The sequence below is a fragment of the Oncorhynchus tshawytscha genome, linkage group LG31 (assembly GCF_018296145.1).
Source record: "Oncorhynchus tshawytscha isolate Ot180627B linkage group LG31, Otsh_v2.0, whole genome shotgun sequence".
Lineage (NCBI taxonomy): Eukaryota > Metazoa > Chordata > Actinopteri > Salmoniformes > Salmonidae > Oncorhynchus > Oncorhynchus tshawytscha.
Genome location: NC_056459.1, coordinates 864651 through 884076, shown reverse-complemented (window position 1 = coordinate 884076; position 19426 = coordinate 864651). Strand labels below are relative to the sequence as shown.

At 42.4% G+C, this 19426-nt stretch overlaps 1 protein-coding gene across 9 annotated transcripts in view; it reads right to left on the bottom strand.

Moving 5' to 3' along the window:
• The window catches only part of LOC112230007 (ubiquitin-associated protein 2-like), a 50757-nt gene that overhangs the window by 15604 nt on the left and 15727 nt on the right, over positions 1-19426 (bottom strand). For 7 of the 9 annotated variants that reach the window (XM_024396210.2, XM_024396209.2, XM_024396211.2 and 4 more), the window contains exons 4-13: positions 18549-18659; positions 18179-18353; positions 17830-17925; positions 17081-17135; positions 15521-15565; positions 14334-14440; positions 12830-12892; positions 12685-12737; positions 5797-5882; positions 3957-4125 (exon numbers count right to left, since the gene is read on the bottom strand). In XM_024396210.2, the coding sequence (XP_024251978.1) occupies positions 3957-4125; positions 5797-5882; positions 12685-12737; positions 12830-12892; positions 14334-14440; positions 15521-15565; positions 17081-17135; positions 17830-17925; positions 18179-18353; positions 18549-18659 (960 nt within the window). The remainder of the gene's footprint in view (positions 1-3956; positions 4126-5796; positions 5883-12684; positions 12738-12829; positions 12893-14333; positions 14441-15520; positions 15566-17080; positions 17136-17829; positions 17926-18178; positions 18354-18548; positions 18660-19426) is intronic. The other 2 variants (XM_024396214.2, XM_024396218.2) reach the window with 1 other exon arrangement.

Below are 19426 nucleotides of genomic sequence, written 5' to 3'. Positions count from 1 at the left end.
AATAAAATTTGATTTGACATTCGTAAGGTTGTGGCAGTGATGGACTGAAGATGGCGGTGTAAAATGAGTTATGCGAAATCACAATATTCATTATCTCTAAAAACGGACTAAATAGTAGCACTACACCGATGTATTTAATTGTGGGCAATAACATTCAGGCTGAATAATAACAGCAAAAAACACAAGGCCAGAGAAGTTAATTGATAAATATTTCAAACACAGTCAAGGCCAAAACATGTCGGAAAGGAACCGGGACGAAAAATGGAGAACCCAACTCCAAGACAATGCTACAAGATTCCTTGACAGACAGATGATTTATGCTTTTCGCCACCTGGTACGCCAAGAGTAGAAACCGTTCTGCTAAAAATCAGTGAATGATAAATTGGGTGCACTTGAACTAAAGTAAAGAAATAAAGGATATGAAGGGGAGACTCGAAATGAGTGACGAAAAAGCTGTGACCATGGATAAAGAAACAAGCTAAAAGATAATCAATACTGCTGAAATGGATGTTAAAAGAACATGTTTCTGAGAGAAGCCTTACCTGGAATACAGACTGTCGGATATTATTCATCCTAATCAGACAGGTTTTTTTAAATGGATGATACATTGGAGATAATATAAGACGAGTATGGGAAACAATAGAACACCGAGAATTCTGGGAAACCAGGCCTGGTATTCATAGCTAACTTTGAAAAGTAGGACAGGAACTTATATATAAATGCCTGTAATACTTCAATTTTGGAGAATCTCTGTTACACAATGGGTTAAAGTTATGGTAAATAATTGCAACTTCTCAGAAAGCATTAAACCAATGGTTTTCCACGATCAGCATGTCTATTTATTATGGCCTTCAAAACATTAGCTGTTCAAATAAGATCCAACAATAATATCAAAGGTCTAGAAATCTAGGGCTTAAAAACAAGGTGTTAACAATTCATGATTGTTCATATTTTCTTTTAAATCCACAATTTGGATCACTCCACAGCCTCTATACATTTTCTAACCTCTAGATTACAACCAAATTATGATAAATATTACGTATTGATCACTAATAAAAACAACTTTTACATTACCATGTAGTTTACCAATAAAATATTCCGACGGTGAAGTGACAAACTCGCTATTCACATCCCGAAAGAAAGAAATTCTCACAACAATAAAACATTATAGAAAGTTACCTTTACTAAGATCTTGCTACCGTGGAAAGGAAAATCGCTGTCAATTAGTGGAATTGTTTTTCCCTGATTAACTCTTTAGTCATATCCCAGTTTACCCATTTGCTAATGGCCTTGCCTACACCTATCCACTTGTTTTTTTTTTAAGGTTATATGAACAAAAATGTCGATTTTATTTAGAATTGCAAGCCAGACAATTTTAAAACGGCCTTATTTATATAATGAATATGAATTCAGAGAGCAGAGATTATTTTTTAAAAAGCATTATACTCTTACTACAGGCTTAGATCATACGAAAGTTATACTTAAATCCAAACTGGTTCTAGCAGATAAGAATGTCTCAGCCCATGTTCAAGAATGGCCTTCACAGGATCTGTACAGCCGAACATCACACCTGCGGGACAGGTACAGGATGGCATTAACAGCCCGAGTTACACCAGGAATGCACAGTCCCTCCATCAGTGCTCAGACTGTCCGCAATAAGCTGAGAGGCGCTGGACTGAGGGTTGTAGACCTGTTGTAAGGCAGGTCCTCACCAGACATCACCGGCAATAACATTGCCTATGGGCACAAACCCACCGTCACTGGACCAGACTGGACTGGCAAAAGTGCTCTTCTCTGACAATTCACGGTTCTGTCTCACCCGGGGTGATGGTTGGATTCGCGTTTATCGTCGAAGGAATGAGCGTTACACCGAGGCCTGTACTCTGGAGCAGGATCAATTTGGAGATGGAGGGTCCGTCATGGCCTGGGGTAGTGTGTCACAGTATCATCGGACTGAGCTTGTCATTGCAGGCAATCTCAACACTGTGCATAACAGGGAAGACAACCTCCTCCCTCAAGTGGTACCCTTCCTGCAGGCTCATTCTGACATGACCCTCCAGCATGACAATGCCACCATACTGCTCGTTCTGTGTGCGATTTCCTGCAAGACAGGAATGTCAGTGTTCTGCCATGAGCCTGGATCTCAATCCCATTGAGCACGTCTGGGACCTGTTGGATCGGAGGGTGAGGGCTAGGGCCATTCCACCCAGAAATGTCTGGGAACTTGCAGGTGCCTTGGTAGAAGAGTGGGGTAACATCTCACAGCAAGAACTGGCAAATCTGGTACAGTCCATGAGGTGGAGATGCACTGCAGTACTTAAAATGCAGCTCGTGGCCACACCAGATACTGACTTACTTTTGATTTTGACCCCCACCCCCTTTGTTCAGGGACACATTATTCCACTTCTGTTAGACAAACTGAACAAGTTCCACAGACATGTGACTATGTCTTGTTATATTCATACAAATATTAACACGTTAAGTTTGCTGAAAATAAACGCAGTTGACAGTGATAGGATGTTTATTTTTTTGATAGATAGAACTGGAAATGATGCAGACAATTGCATTGATGGAAACCACAATATATCTGCAATAGTAAAGCTGATCTACCGCCTAAAAAAACAAAACACTTCACATACCAGGCCAAGTGATACCGAGTAGTATTGCCATAACACGTGGAGATTAGAGTGGCCTAGCATCCTGTTTGCGCGTTCCCCCCTTTTCTAAATGTTATGTGCTACAAAAAAACTTGTCACTGATATTCACACGTCTACTCAATGCAACACATAGAATTTAACTTCACACTGTATAATAGAATACATCATAGAAATGCTGCTCATACTCATATTTGTAAATGCCTACCTGTGATATGGCTAGAGGAATGAGGGGAAGGGATATACATGCATAATGATCTGCATGTCATTGTGGCAGTAAGGGGAAAACACTGCATGAAACCTTTACTCTTCAGTAAACAAACCCACAGACTCACTCACACTGTTTCCAACTTTAAAAAACAGGTATCCGAAAAAAAAAAAGAAAAAAAAAAATCTAGTTTAGGCTTACATTAGGCCTATATGAATCCTACCTTTGAAGCACATCTAATTAGTGAAGCAGACAGTTTTCCTTTCTTCAGCCAATCAAATCTGCTTAGACCTACTGCAGGTTAGCTAGGAATGTAACTTTCATGATCAAACCAATAATGACCAAAAACAGGATTATTTAAAAACAGCCTGCGACATGGTTTTTGAAGTTACATAAAATGCATGCGAAATAAAGTGTTGATAATAAGGGTCCTTTATTTTTACAGTTTGAGCTAGAGACAAGCCGTTATCTTTGCTGTAAAGCTGCAAGCATGCCTGTCACACTGCTGTACTCTATTTGTCCTCCCTGGCACTCCAAGGCCGCGTGACAGCGTACTTGCAAAGCCTACTAAAACTGGCCTGTACTCTTGGTAATGTCAGAGAAGAAATTACACAATGCATTAACTTTGCTCGCTCTGCACGCTGCTCTAATGTATCAAATACACAAATGTAACAGAAGACTCAGTGACTGCTTCCCCACTCAACATCCTGGCTAAATTAGAGTTGAAAAACTGATTGAGGAACAGATGTGCAGGGAGAAGCAGGTGAGTGATGGCTGGAAGAGGATGCTGGATGGCTGATTACAGCTCCCACACGTGATATGATATGCGTGTAAGTGAAGTGGATATTACTGGACCTGCGCATACAAGACTCGTGGCTTTCTTAAAATGTAACTAAATTTATAAACAAAACTGACTTCATTAACATTTTATAACAGGTGTTCTTTGGATTGGTAGGGCTGGAAAATGTTGGTGGTATCATACGAAACTGTACTAAAATATAAAAAAATGTTGGTATCATAACGTTTTGGTACAATACTTTAGTCACTAAAACTGTAGAATAGGGTGAAGGCAGTTGTGTGTCCTGTGGGCTCACCATGCTGTGCTGGGTGTAGGAGGTGCTGCTGGAGGTGGTTTGAGACAGCGGTTGCTTGGAGTTGCTGAACACAAGTGACTGAGGGAGGGAGGGGGGCTGGCTGGCCTCTATGGGGACCGGGGCCTCAGAGGATGGGGAAGTCTTCCCCAGCAGCACTGCCAGGTCAATCCTGCAGGGGACAGAGGTCAGAGTTAGTAATTAGCCTTGTCCGAGCCAGAACAGCCCATAGAGCAGGAGCCCATCTCCTGCTTCTGTAGCGTGAGGCAGCTTTATGTACAAGTACAACCCCTAGACAGGACACTAGCCTATCACAGGGTCTGAGAAATGGATGTTGTTCTGACTCACGTTAGCTAATTGATTGGAAATGTGATAGTACGTTTTGGGGTGGATGAAACATAATACAGAGCTGAAAATCGTAGTCAACACCAGAAGTGCTTGAATTACAAATTTGAATGTTCTACACTCAGTAAAGGTGAAAAAACATTGGATATTTGACTAGACTGCAGAGTTTGGTGATGTTGAAGACAAGTGTTTTACATGGACATGAGTCAGGATACACAACACATGGCTTTCATGTGTGAGTGGAAAAGTGGTTGCTTGTATATGGGTCTTCCTATAAACTAAGGTACCAGTGAGGGTTTCTTACGCGGGACAACTTGTTACATTACATCATTGATAATAATCTGCCAATATTTTTTACGTGATTGCATTAAGATTTAAGAGGGGAACGTCGCTATATTCAATACAATTCACGAGTCGATTTAAAACCTGTTTAACGCTTTATCATGGTGGTGTCTTGACAGAGCTGTTCAAATTGTGACAAAAAAACACTTCTGTCATTGCATTTATGGCAGTCTAAGTTGTCGTTATAATACAAACTGAACAAAAATATAAAAAGCAACACGTAAAGTGTTGGTCCCATGTTTCATGAGGTGAAATAAAAGATCCCTGAAATGTCTGTTTACAACCCTGTTTGTGAGTACTTCTCCTTTGCCAAGATATTCCATCCACCTGACAGGTGTGGTATATATTAAACGGCATAATTATGACACAGGTGCAACTTGTGCTGGGGACAATAAAAGGCCACTAAAATGTGCAGTTTTGTCACAATGCTACAGATGTCTAAACTATTGAGGGAGTGTGCAATTGGCATGCTGACTCTAGGATTGTCCCAGAGCTGTTGCCAGAGTATTGAATGTTAATTTCTCTACCATAAACTTCCTTTATCGTTTTAGATTTAGCAGTATGTCCCACCGGCCTCATAACCGCAGAGCACGTGTACGGCGTCGTGTGGGCGAGCGGTTTGCTGATGTCAACGTTGTGAACAGAGTGCCCTATGGTGGCAGTGGGGTTATGGTATGGGCAGGCACAAACTACAAACAACGAACACAACTGCATTTTATCTACGGCAATTTGAATGCAGATACCGTGACAAGCTCCTGAGGCCCATTGTCTCAGTTCTTCCATGGCCTGCATACTCATATCACCCATTGAGCATGTTTGGGATGCTCTGGATCGACATGTATGACAGCGTGTTCCAGTTCCTGCCCATATCCAGCAACCTCGCATAGCCATTGAAAAGGAGTGGTACAACATTCAACAGCCTGATCAACTCTGCGAAGGAGATGTGGCGCACTGCATGAAGCAAATGGTGGTCACACTAGATACTGACTGATACTTTTCTGATCCAAACTTATTTTTTTAAAGCTATCTGTGACTAACAGACACATAGTGTTCCCAGTCATGTGAAATCCAGAGATTAGGGCCTAACATTTATTTCAATCGACCGATTTCCTGTGAATGGCTGTGGGTGTGTGCATTACGCGTCAGACACACCCACCTCTGTCCTGCAGTGATGGTGACATTCTCCTGGGGGAGTGGCATGGAGACCACACTGGAGGCTGTGAAGATCTTGGTCTCTGACAGCTAGAAGAGAAAGCAAGATGAGCGATTGAAATATATATAAAAAAACAGAAAAATCAAATAGACAAACTCATATCTGTTAGGTGTGTGACCTATTCCGATAAGGGTAACTAGTGGAGCACAAATACCAATAGAAACTAGGCCTAGATTTCTGTTCATCTTCCCTTGACATTTATACTTACTTTCACACACACCAGCTTGCTGAGCGGGCCCTAGGAGAGCCAGCAACTTGTGTAAGGTGCGAGTAGTTAAATTCTTCCACACAATATTTTATTCATTTACAGACCATTTTATATTTTATTTAGAGTGTATTGACAGACGGACTGTAGAGGTCCGGACCAACAAATTTGCTTTCTGATTGTAGAGAAAAATGAGCGGGTGCGAGACTTAGAAAAAAATGCCCATCTGACGCTATCGGGAATTTATCAGCATCCATATGTGGTCTTAGCAAATTGTCTGACCTGCTGTATAACTATGCTCAATCTGAATTACTGATCATGATTTTAAATCTAGATTGGTTATTGCTAGTATCGGTTGGGCTGAAAGATATTTGTACTGAGCTAAATCTAACTCGGCTAAACACTGAAAAATCCTCTTCGATATTATTCTAACAAAATCTCAATTTTACAGACAATTGGATATTTGCCAATGAGATTAGTGACCATTGTCCCATTGCACATAAGATACTTCCTATGCAGTTTTTTATGTCTGAGCTGGGGTTAAGTGACTGAGGGATTGTCAGCTAGCATCGACTCAGATCATGCCCATAATTGTTTTATTTCCCTGTTTAACTCTGTTGCACATAAACATGTCAAAAAAACAACTAAGGGTTAAAGATGGATGTAATCCTAGGTTAACACATGAATTGTGATAACATCCTTTTGTTCACCAGACCTAGAATACCTCATGCCGACCGTATTACCTCCCAAGAGAATTCGCTTCGGTTATAGTTACAGCCGTGTATATTCCCCCTCAAGCCAATACCATGAAGGCCCTCAAACAACCATGCAAAATGGAGACCACATATCCTGAGGCAGCATTTATTGTAGCTAGGGATTAAAGCAAAGCAAATGAGGAAAAAGAATGCCAAAATTCTAACACATTGACTGTAGTACTCACACTAGAAAAACATTGGACCACTGCTACTCAACTTTTCGAAATGTCTACAAGTCCCTCCCTTCGGCAAATCTTACCACAAGTCCATTTTGCTCCTCCCTTCCTATAGACAGAAACTCAAACAGGAAATACCCATGCTAAAGTCTATTCAACTCTGATCTGACCAATCGGAATCCACGCTTCAAGATTGTTTTGATCACGCAGACTGGGATATGTTCTGGGTAGACTCCGAGAATAACAGTGACTAATACACTGATACGGTGACTGTTCATCAGGAAGTGCATTGGAGAAGTTGTACCCAGTGTGAATTAAAACCTACCCAAAACAGAAACCATGGCCGAATGGTAGCAAAACTGAATTATTCCCTCCATATGGGAATCAAACATGCAAAACATCAGTACAGAGACAAAGTGGAGTCGCAATTCAACAGCTCAGACATGAGACGTATGTGGCAGGGTCGACAGACAAGACTACAAAATGAAAAACCAGCCCGCTTTGATAACCGCTACTACCAAGGACTGTGGGCTCTCCTCCGTGGCTGACATGAGTAAGACATTTAAGGGCGTAAACCCTCGCAAGGCTGCCGGCCCAGACGGCATTTCTAGCCTCATCCTCAGAGCATGCGTAGACCAGCTGGCTGGAGTTTCATAATCAATCTCTCCCTATTCCAGTCCGCTGTTCCCACTTCCACCATTGTTCCTGTACCAAAGAAAGCAAATGTAACGGAACTAAAATTACTATCGCCCCGTAGCACTCACTTCTGCCATCATGAAGTGCTTTGAGAGGCTATTCAAGGATCATACTACCTCTACCGTACATGACACCTTAGACCCACTTCAATTTGCTTACTGCCCCAAGAGCCACAGATGATGCAATCGCCAATCGCACTGTTCGATCCAATCTGGACAAGAGGAATACCCATGTAAGAATACTGTTCATTGAATATAGCTCAGCATTCAACACCATAGTACCCTCCAAGATCATCACTAGGCTCGGGGCCCTGGGTCTGAACCCAGCCTTGTGCAACTGGGACTTCGTGACAGGCCGCACCCAGGTGTTGAAGGTTGGAAACAAGCTTCAAGTTTCTCGGCGTGCACATCACTGATATGAAATGGTCCACCCACACAGACAATGTGGTGAAGGCAGTGCAACAGCGCCTGTTCAACACGAAGAGGCTGAAAATTTGACTTGACCCCTAAACTTTTATAGGTGCACAATTGAGAGCATCCTGTCGGGCTCTACCACTACCTTGCACGGCAACTGCACCACCTAACACTGCAGGACTCTCGAGAGGGTGGTGCGATCTGAACCAACGCATCACCAGGGGCACATGCCTCACCTCCAGGAAACCATACAGCACCCAATCTCGCAAAACCATCACAAGAAGGACATCAACCACGCGAACCACAGCCTATTCACCCCACTATCATCTAGGTGCATCAAAGCTGGGACCGGGAGACAAACACAGCAGGCTGTTAAACAGCCATCACTAGCCAGCTTCCACCCGGTTATGTAACCCTGCACCTTACAGACTGCTGCCGTACATATACAGACTTGGAATCACTGGCCCCTTTAATAACGGATCACTAGTCACGTTAATGTTTAAATACTGCTTTACTCGTCTCATATGTATATACTGTATTCTATTCTACTGTATTTTAGTCAATGCCACGCCAACATTCCTCAATCTAAAATGTTTCTTAATGCCCTTTTACTTTCAGATGTGTGTTGTGAACTGTTACATACTACTGCACTGTTGGAGCTAGGAACAAGCATTTCACTACACCCACAATAACATCTGCTAAATATGTGTATGTAACCAATACAATTGTATTTTTCTGAGAAATTACAGAAACTATTTCGCTAAGGCTAGATTGCCAGTCCTTGAAACCTTTGAGAAATATATGTCTATCCCTGAATAAAAAAGCTAAATTAACACATTTATTGAATTACGTATCAGAGTGGTAGTAATCCAGACAACTTCCAGAAAGTGGTCAAATCTTTGAAACAAAACTCACCCCCCATAGCCCTGGCAGGATCTGAATTGTTTTATGCTTTCAATAACCCTTTCGCTTCAGCTAGCCACCTGTTTGAAAGGATAATCTCTGAAAATGAATCTCATCCCACTAGAGGGAGTCACCTCAGAACAGATTGTAGAGAAGATGATGCACCGACACATACTTTATTTTCATTTGAACCCCTTGAGGTATCTGATGTGCTAAGAGCATTGCTAAAAACACAGGGTCTGGTTCACTTGAGCCCTTCCTACTTCAGCCCTCTGCCCCACTTATTGCAACCTATATTTTTAATTTGACAAACGTTTCTGGTATTCCATTTCCAAATGATCTTGCTTTCCAATGTTTAAGAATCGCTTACTACGCTACGTTATCCAAGCCCTTCGATACCATTGACCAGCCCATTCTTATTCAAAAGTTGACTAAAATAGGCCTGGATCAGGCTTGCAATTGGTTTGAAAATTGTCAGACAGGACTCAATGTGTGATCTCTGATGGCGTTAAGTCTAGTTTCCTGGATATTACAAAAGGTGTAATATTAATCTATGCAGACAACACTTATGTATGCCATTGCCGCAACTGTTGACCAAGCTATGTTAGAGCAGCAAAATCGGACCTTCTTACCTTATAAACTCAGCAAAAAAATAGACGTCCTGTGTCAACTGTGTTTACGTTCAAACTTAAATATTTGTATGAACATAACAAGATTCAATAAGATTGAACAACTGAGACAAACTGAACAAGTTCCACAGCCATGTGACTAACGGAAGTGGAATAATGTGTCCCTGAACAAAGGGGGATGTGTGGGGGGGGTTCAAATCAAAGGAACAGTATGCATTAAGTACTGCAGTGCATCAGCTGCATTAAGTACTGCAGTGCATCTCCTCCTCATGGACTGCACCAGATTTTCCAGTCCTGTAAGGCACCTGCAAGTTCCCGGACATTTATGGGGGGGAATGGCCCTAGCCCTCCGATCCAAAAGGTCCCAGATGTGCTCAATGGAATTGAGATCCAGTCTCTTTGCCGGGCCATGGCAGAACACTGACATTCATGTCTTGCAGGAAATCACGCACAGAACGAGCAGTATGGCTAGTGGCATTGTCATGCTGGAGGGTCATGTCAGTATGAGCCTTTAGGAAGGGTACCACATGAGGGAGGAGATCTTCCCTGTAATGCACAGTGTTGAGATTGCCTGCAATGACAAGCTCAGTCCGACAATGCTGTGACACCACCCCACCCCAGGCCATGACGGACCCTCCACCTCGAGCCCGCTCCAGAGTATAGACCTCGGAGTAACGCTCATTCCTTCGAAAATAAACACAAATCAGATCATCACCCTTGGTGAGATAAAACCGCGACTCGTCAGTGAAGAGCCCATTTTGCCAGTCCTGTCTGGTCCAGCGATGGTGGGTTTGTGCCCACAGGCATCGTTGTTGCTGGTGAGGACCTGCCTTACAACAGGCCTACAAGCCCTCAGTCCAGCCTCCATCGGTCTGAGCACTGATGGAGGGATTGTGTGTTCCTGGTGTAACTCAGGCAGTTGTCGGCTTTTTTAGAAATATATATTTCCTCTACCTATATAACAGGAAGCAGATAGTCAACTTTTCTGCCAGTTATTGATTATGGTGACACCATTTACCAGATTTCAGCAGCCACTACTCATAAACCTCTGGATGTGGTCTACCATAGCGCTATTCGTTTTATCCTCGGTGACAGTTTTTAATACTCACCACTGCATCCTGTACCAAAAGGGTGGCTGGTCCTCATTAAAGTCCCGTAAAATCAATTCATTACTCTTTGATTACAAAGCCATAATACACAAGCTTCCAAATGTCTTAACTTTGTTGCTAACGTATAAAATGAGCTACCAAACCCACTCACAGGACTGGTTAACTCGAGGTCCCTCTGGTCTCAACCAATTAAGGTAGAGCCTCCTTTAGTTTTAGTGCCCCCCACTGTTGGAATAACCTACAAAAGTCCTTGCATCTTGATTCCTTGGTTAAGGCAGTTTAGGACTGGTATTTAATGAATTCATTGAGGATTGCAGTTTGAGTGTATACCTGGGCGGTATGGCCAAAATATGGTATTTTGACAGTTCAACATGATTTTGATTAATAAATGTTCTAAATTTGCTTATTTCAATGGGTCTTTCTCCGTTCAGATGGTTTTATACTGTTCAATTCAACTTCCAACCTAAAATAATTTCCTGCATTTCCATCAATTTCTGCTTTTCCTGCACCCATTTGAGATAATTTCCACGATACGGGCAAAAATAACGGGCCTTATTTTTAACCAAATGTTGCAATTGCAATTTAGATCAAAATACATGTCGACTTTTGGAATCACGGAAATGGAATGATTATTATAATTCTATAGTTAGAATATAAATAGTGGGCACTTTGAATACAGTGTTTGACATGACAATGAATGAAAATGCCATGGATGAGTTGTGACAGGGTAGGAACCAAAGTTCAGTATTTCCTAGGGGATCCTATAATCTTTGGCTACATTCAATCTTTATTCATGCTTCACCTATTCCTCTGATTTAGAAGATACTGTTGCACAAACATGCTCAAGTAGTAGAGTAAGCCATTTAAAAAAAAAAAAAATGGACATTACACAGTGCATCACATTTAACAAACCAAACATAAAATACCGTTACAGAAGGTAAAGTGAAAACCCTAACCGGTCCGTGCATGAATACTGGTATATAGTAAAATACGGTATATACCACCCAGCCCTAATTGAGTGTAGTTTTATGGTTGAAATTGTGCTTTTTTTTTTCATTCTTGTTTTAATTGTAATGTAAATCATTCTTCCTGTTGTGAAAAATTGTTGGTACTCAGGGCACCATTGGGAATGAGACCCTGGTCTCAATTAGGCTACAAGGCACTAAATACTGAAAAAAGTGTGGCAAGGTGTTAGGGACAAATCAATACAACACATTACAGAGTACCACTCTCCATATTTTCAAGCATAGTGGCGGCTGCATCATGTTATGGGTATGCATGTGATCATTAAGGACTGGGGTGTTTTTCCAGGATAAAAAAAGAAATGGAATGGCACTAAGCACATGCAAAATCCTACAGGAAATCCTGGTTCAGTCTGCTTGCCACCAGGCACTGGGGAGATTAATTCACTATTCAGTAGGTCAAGAACCTCAACAAGGCTACATCTACACTGGAGTTGCTTACCAAGACAGTAAATGTTCCTGAGTGGCTGACACAGTTTGGACTTAAATCTACGCCAAGAACTGAACATGGTTGTCTAGCAATGATCAACAACCAATTTGACAAGGCTTGAAGAATTTAAAAAAATATATATAAAAAAAAAATGGGCAAATGTTGCACAAATCCTGCTGTGGAAAGCTCTTAGAGTTCCCCAGAAAGACTCAGCTATAATTGCTACCGAAGGAGTTCTACCAAGTATTGACTCAGGGGGATGAATACTTGTGAGATATTTCTGCATTTCCTTTTCAGGCTGTAACAAAAAGACTGAAATAAGTCAAGGTGTATGAATACTTTGAGGGTGCTATATGCAGAAACATACAATGTGATGTCATTATTTTTACATTCAAAAGATGAGATCTGTCAAAATAAGGAGTACATCAATAAGTCATACATCAAATAGGCACACCATCAAATCAATGAATAGGCATAGTAAAAATGTACTCACGTCCTCATTCCAGTCCTCAGTACCCCACTCTTCCGTCGCACTCCTCCAGGCACCTATAGAAACGTAGAGAAAAAAAAAATACTGAGTAATAAGTTTCAAACCAACCAGGCATCAAACAAAAAAAAGGATGGAGGTTCAATCTTACAAGGGGCAGAGTCAAACTTGGGTTGGTAATTTGTTCCCTCTCCTCCTGCAGAGTACTCAATCCCTACAAAAAGCAGAAGTGAAAGGTGAGACATGTAAGATTACAGAGGGGTACCGTGAAGATGGCGTTAGCGAGTTGACCAAAGTTAACTGAGTTTAACTCGGGATAACCTGGACCATGAAAATAGCTCACCTTTAAGCAAAGTACATTTCTATGGCAATGAATCCTTCAGAACTAACCTGCTCCAGGGCAGACTAACTTCATTTATTTAGAATGAAGCGTGAGCTGCGAGTTGAGCAATGAAATCAGATTCCCTCCACTTGTTAAGAATTTGTCATCATCCCCTTCATTTGAGAAAGACAGATTCAATATTTTATTACCCAAATGTTTTATTTTATTTTTTAAAATAGCGTTAAAATAGTGTACCGGTACACGTACCAAACAGTTTGATAAGGGGACTTTGGTTCAGCCTGTGAACCCAAATGAACACATAAAAGATATAAAGGGGGTGGTAAGTCACAAGTGCGCAATTGACACTTGAGACAGTGTCATGGTGCGTTCGTAACCAAGTGGAAATTTACCAAATATGACATGAGAAAGATCCACTTGAACAGCCCTCAATCTGGTTATTACTTGTGGGAAACTAGGCTATCATCCACTTCTCCCACATGGTCACCTAAGGAAATGGCCTCCAGAAGAGCAGTTTTGGCAGTTAATACAACAAAATATTTATAACAATCTATTTATGTGTTTTAACTAATTTGTTTACACATATAGCTGTACTTTTAGTTTATCGTTGACGCCAAATGGTTTCTCAACGAGTTCAAATCATATGAATGCATTCAACTTGTATTTACGACTTCACAACCATTTTGAAAGCTGAACATTGTGAATGGCCTGTACATTTTCCCGCTGTACCAAAACGTGACCCTAAAACCGCATTTCATACAGAACCGTTACACCCCTATTAAAATACCTATCACATTTAGTAATAATAGAACACACTTGAAACTTCACAGTAAAACTTGACTTAAATGATTTCATCGATAGGAGTGGGGAAAAGGTGCTACTGCATTGATAAGTACACCAAAGACTATGAACGAAAAGTCATAAAATAAAGTTGACACTTCTAAAAGCCTATTTCACACCATAGCCAGAATGGTCTCAATTAAGAGTTGAGTTCAACTAGCCACATGCACGCCCATTACAAGCCTGCTAGAGTTAGCAGTCTGAGCTGGAATGTTAAGCTAACTTCCACCTAACCCTTTGGTAAGCCAGCTGGGTTTTCCACCATCTTGCCTACACCCATCTTTCTGATTATTTTAGGTCTACAGGAAGTGTAAAGGTTGTGTGTTTTTGGACTAGGCACTAGCTTGGTTTCTTAATGGTTCCTTCCTTTAGCTCTAGATAAACTAGATGGACTTTCCATCATCTTGCAGAGATATATCAAGGGTCTAGGCTGGGTGGTTTTGGACTGGGGCTGAGCAGTAGCTGGGCTCCTTACTGGGTCCTTCCTCTGGCTCCAGGTTTCCCGTGTTGTTCCAGGTGCTTCCCCCGCTGTAGCTCTCCTCTGTCTGGGTCGGCTCAGCGTAGTCCGCCGGGTTGAACGTTCTACAAAAGAGAAGAAGCCGTGGTTTTGAGCACAACCCCTTCCTATGAGTCAACCAACTGGAATATTTGACTTGGGTGAGATATACTGTAAAGGAGGAAGTAAGTAAGCAGCGAGATCGAGGAAGTGATTGAGGTGATCTGATGTGTAGCAGTTAGACAACATTCATCTGAGAAATCTCAGGATGACAGATTAAAAAATACTGGAGGACAACCAAGGAATGGGAAAATAATCCAGGCAGTGCCTTATTTTTCCTCAACTCTTTCTCTGGCACTGTGCGGTGGCAAAAAACATAACGTCTTTCAACGCATCATTTCACAGCAACCCTTCAGAGACAATTATAGAAAAGCACGCATCCTTAAAATAACTATTCTCTTGCTTCTTTCAGGCTCAGGCACACAAGTTGTGCAGTACAACCTAGTGCAGTACAGTAGACGGACTTCAGTCATTTTCAGGATCTGACTGGAATTCAGACTATTCATGTTTGACTAGCTCCCGGTGAGAACCAACGATAACAGGGGTGCTGTAGATTGGCAGGGAGGGACTTTTGATTGAACCACTGGTCACACCCATTTAACAGAATTTAAATACTGTATCCCTGACATAGAACTATTAGAATAAGCTACTACTGTAGATTGCATTTTAGTTTAGCATGTGTAAATTCCCCAGTGTAGAGATGTACAGATTCAATTGATACTGCTACAGTGCTATTTGGGTTATTAATTGGATTCGTCCTGCCCTCCTTGATTTATTGCATCCTCCCTACACATTGATATTTGACTGCATTGTTAAGATAAGCATTTCAACGCACCGCTATAACACCTGCCAAACTGTGTAAGCAACCAATAAACATTCATGTGATTTCTTATGGGGCTTGGGTGAACAGGTTTACCCTCGATGTTCAATAGACAGCTGTCATTTAACCCTGTATCGTGTTCCCAGGGTGCACGACATTGGTTTCATCTGCCCTGATACCCTGTGTGTCTAGCTCCATCCTTCCCTCTCTCGTGGCATTTGGCAGAATGATCCCCCCAAAAGATAGCAAGATTGACACACTGACACACCAGTGGCGGTGCACTCACCTCTCATCTCCTGAAAAATCATATCTGGGCCCCTTATCAATCTGGCTTTAGAGGAAAAACAACAGCAACGATTACAAGCAGCACAACGGGGACAGATGGGGATGCAGTGTGTGGTTTTAGACTTCATTATTTTACAGAGGAATGTAGGGAAATCACATGCATGGACAAGTCACTACACTCACACTTCTGCAACACACATCTGTCAACACTGCATTGTTGGGGCAGTGTCACTTTCTATAGGTGTAGTTGGTAGACTAAAAAAGGGGAACACATGGCTGCCAAACAAACACTCAAACTGAAGACTGTGTTCCATAAGTAACAATAATTGCATTATGATCAGAAGAGGAAGCACAGTTAAAACCAACAGAACACACTCATGCAAACACAGGCGCCCAAAGGCCACAAGAGCAGCAGCGGAAGCAACACATCCTAAGAGGGACATGTTGGGGACAACGCAACACAAACTGCCTGTCAGTCAGTCTATGTAAGCCTATGGCACTGGCTCACTCACTCTCCAGGTTAGTCACCATCAGAACAAGCCAAACTTGCGCACACATACACGCCGGCTGACTGGAGCCGTTCTGCCACAGCCAACGCATTGGCCCTCTCCTCTAACGTATCCCTATACACTGTAGAATAACATTAAAAGATAATTTCAACTTGTTAAAATGAAAGCACTGATGCAGTTGAAGTAGCCATTAAAACACAATTTTCGCATTTTATGATCAGTTAATCTTATGTTCCACAAACCAGGTGATTCAGACATAAAAATCACCATTAATTATGTCAAAGGGATGAAATGAACATGCAGGTTCATCTTTGAGGAAGCGTTTTAACCTGCTGCACCCCTGGGAAAGAGCCCACACTAGCAGCGCCCACTCACCTAAACCCCACAAAGCCTGGTCTTTGACAACCCTAGAAATAGTAGACTCATCTCACTGGAGCTTAAATGCTAGCCCTGACACCTAGGAGGAATTATATAGCCAACTATGTGTTAATTATAATTAAATACAAAGTGACATACAAGATAGACATATTTCTAATGTAGAATGAATTTGATACTACTCATTATCAAAGCCGGTATAAAGGATTGTTTACAATCGTCACTGTGAGCCTCGTTAAAACAATCAAAAATATATTGTATATAAACATCTAGGGTGCTCAATGACCAGGATTGGGTAAGAGGCAATGCATACACAGACAGACAATACAAACACACAAACCGGTGCTCCATTCAACCCAAAAGGGAAAGACAAGGAACAAGAACACCATGTCAGAGACACCGAGAGCAGTACCCTATGTGCAACAGTCTCAATGCCCACCCGTTGAGTTACATGTATGGTGTGGGGTCTACCAATATCGGATTTGAATGCAAATCCCATATTCACAGACGAGTGTACAGAGGTGGTCATATTGAGTTACATAAGGGTTTATGTACAGCCCATTTCAACTTGATTTGGCCGATGTATATTCTTAAAATGGGCCAGGTCCTGCTCTCTGGTGACTATGGCAAAAGGGAACAGACATTTTTCTCTGTGAGCAGCACAGGTGTTCACTTACCCCATGCCCTGCGCAGAAAACCGCCCCCCTCGCCTGCCTCGCTCCCGTTCTCCCCCTAGAGGGACAGACAAGTTACACCATTGACCCAAAAATACTACAGAAAATAGAATGAATTGTCCCTTGAGGAACATTTGCCCTCTTGAATGCACATTAAAATGGTATTGAGCGCGCTACAGAGAACGCATGGCTCTATAATGCAACCATTTAGCCGCATTTTGCGACCCTTTGACTCGGCTGAGTGTAAAACATTTAATTGGTCTAATTGGTGCAAGCTTCACATTGAGTGCATATAGGACTCAAGTTTACTGTTAGATTGGTAATACATGGCTATTAGCAGTAGGTATTATGTTTAGTGTTAGCAATCTAACACGTGTTTTGAGTTTACTTCCTCAGGTAGTTGAATTAGCCCATATGATATTAGTACACACATGTATGCAAAGCCAACAAGAAAAAAGTGATAATTTTAGAGCTCTATTTTGACAGTAACCAACTAATTGTCAACCCAACATTTATGACAATCACTAGAATAGGGTGCACATTAAAATATCTTGAATCATGCATTCCTGACAAAATCATGGACTGGTGTCACCAACTGAAAAGGTTACGTAGCACCAGGGTAAAAGTTTCATCCGGAGCACTGGAATGCTATGACATCTGACACACTAGGAGGGGGCATTAGCCTTAGTTTGTGTTGGGAACTTGTATCAGGAGTCCAACCAACAGCTCTTGCCAATGATCGAGGGACTTACCTCTTCCTCTGCCCCTCCCCCTGTGGCCTCGCTCTGTGCCCCTGCCTGCTATCCCAGCAGCCTTTCCTCCATCCAGACCATTCTCCTGTACACGGACTGAGAGGAGATGGCGAGCGCATTAGAGGTAGGGAAGAAAAACAGACGTGTGTGGAGTCAGAAATTACATTTGAAGTTAGACATGTCTGTTCAGTCGCTACAATGGCAATTTTTATTCCAGAAAAATAAGGAGAGAATGTTGGTAGCACACACTGTCCCCTCCACAACAAGGGCAGGAGCTACAAAGAGCCTATTTGTATGCCAGTGTCACATCCCACGACCCTAAAGCAAAAGGCATGTGCTTTCTACTCACACTCTCGTCCCCTACTAGCCCCTCTACCCCTGCGTGGGGCTCCACCTCGACGACGTGCCACGTCCCTCTCTGCTACCCTCTCCCGGTTCTCCTTTCCTTCCTCTCCGGTCTCAGCATGGCCAGGCTCCTTCTGACCAGACACTCCTTTCTTCTTCCCCACCATCTCCCAAGAGTCCTGAGGAGAGAGGTGAGGTGACAGGGTTCAGTTTGATTATGTTAGGGGAGAATCTTAACTTCCGCTTAGTCTCCCACTGACATGAATGCATACCAAAGTGAAAATTCCACTTTCCCTGTAATGAGCTGGATGGGTAACTTGGTTTACTCCCTCCCTTTGCCAACAACTAAGCCCGGACACAAAGGCCAAACTCACAGTATCTGGGCTACCTTCCAGCAACACGTTGATGGCTCTGTTGACATCCCCGTTGCAGTCATGCAATGCAATCATAGACTCATCCTGGTCCTTGCCTGTGATGTCAATCAGCTGGACAGGGAAATGGATAAGAAACTTTGATGAGTATATTGCAACGTAGCCCTTTACCCTCATACGTGTTGAAAACGGCATATTTGGGCACTAATAAGCACTTGAAATTGGAACACAGTGGCTGTAAAGTAACATGATATAAAATGTCAGCTCAGTCTACGCTTTATAGCACTGCATGGGTTTTGACTGACCCTTTTTAACACCTCCCACACACAACAAGAAGTTGCAAACATCCCTCCCACTAAAATGGACAACTATTGTACATTTGGCTGCCCGAGTAGCACAGCGGTCCAAGGCACAGCAGTGCTTGAAGCGTCACTAGAGTCGTGTCTCCCCCCATGAGGCGATGTTCAATTGGCCCAGCATCGTCCGGGTTAGGGGAGGGTTTGGCCGGCCGGCATGTTCTTGTCCCATCGCACTCAAGCGACTCCTTGTGGTGGGCTGGGTGCATGCAAACTGACACGTCGCCAGTTGTATAGTGTTTCCTCCGACACATTGGTGCGGCTGGCTTCTGGGTTAAGCGAACATAGTGTAACAAAGCAGTGCGGCTTGGCAGGGTCGTGTTTGGGAGAATGCATGGCTCTCGACCTTCACCTCTCCTGAATCCATAGGGGAGCTGCAGCGATGGCACAAGACTAATTACCAATAGGAAATCACAAAATCGGGGGTACATTTGAGACGACTACGTATTTTGAAAGATGAGATGTTGAGGATTATAATAAATACGACTATGTCATACAAGCAAGTCAAACACCTGTGAAAGCCTA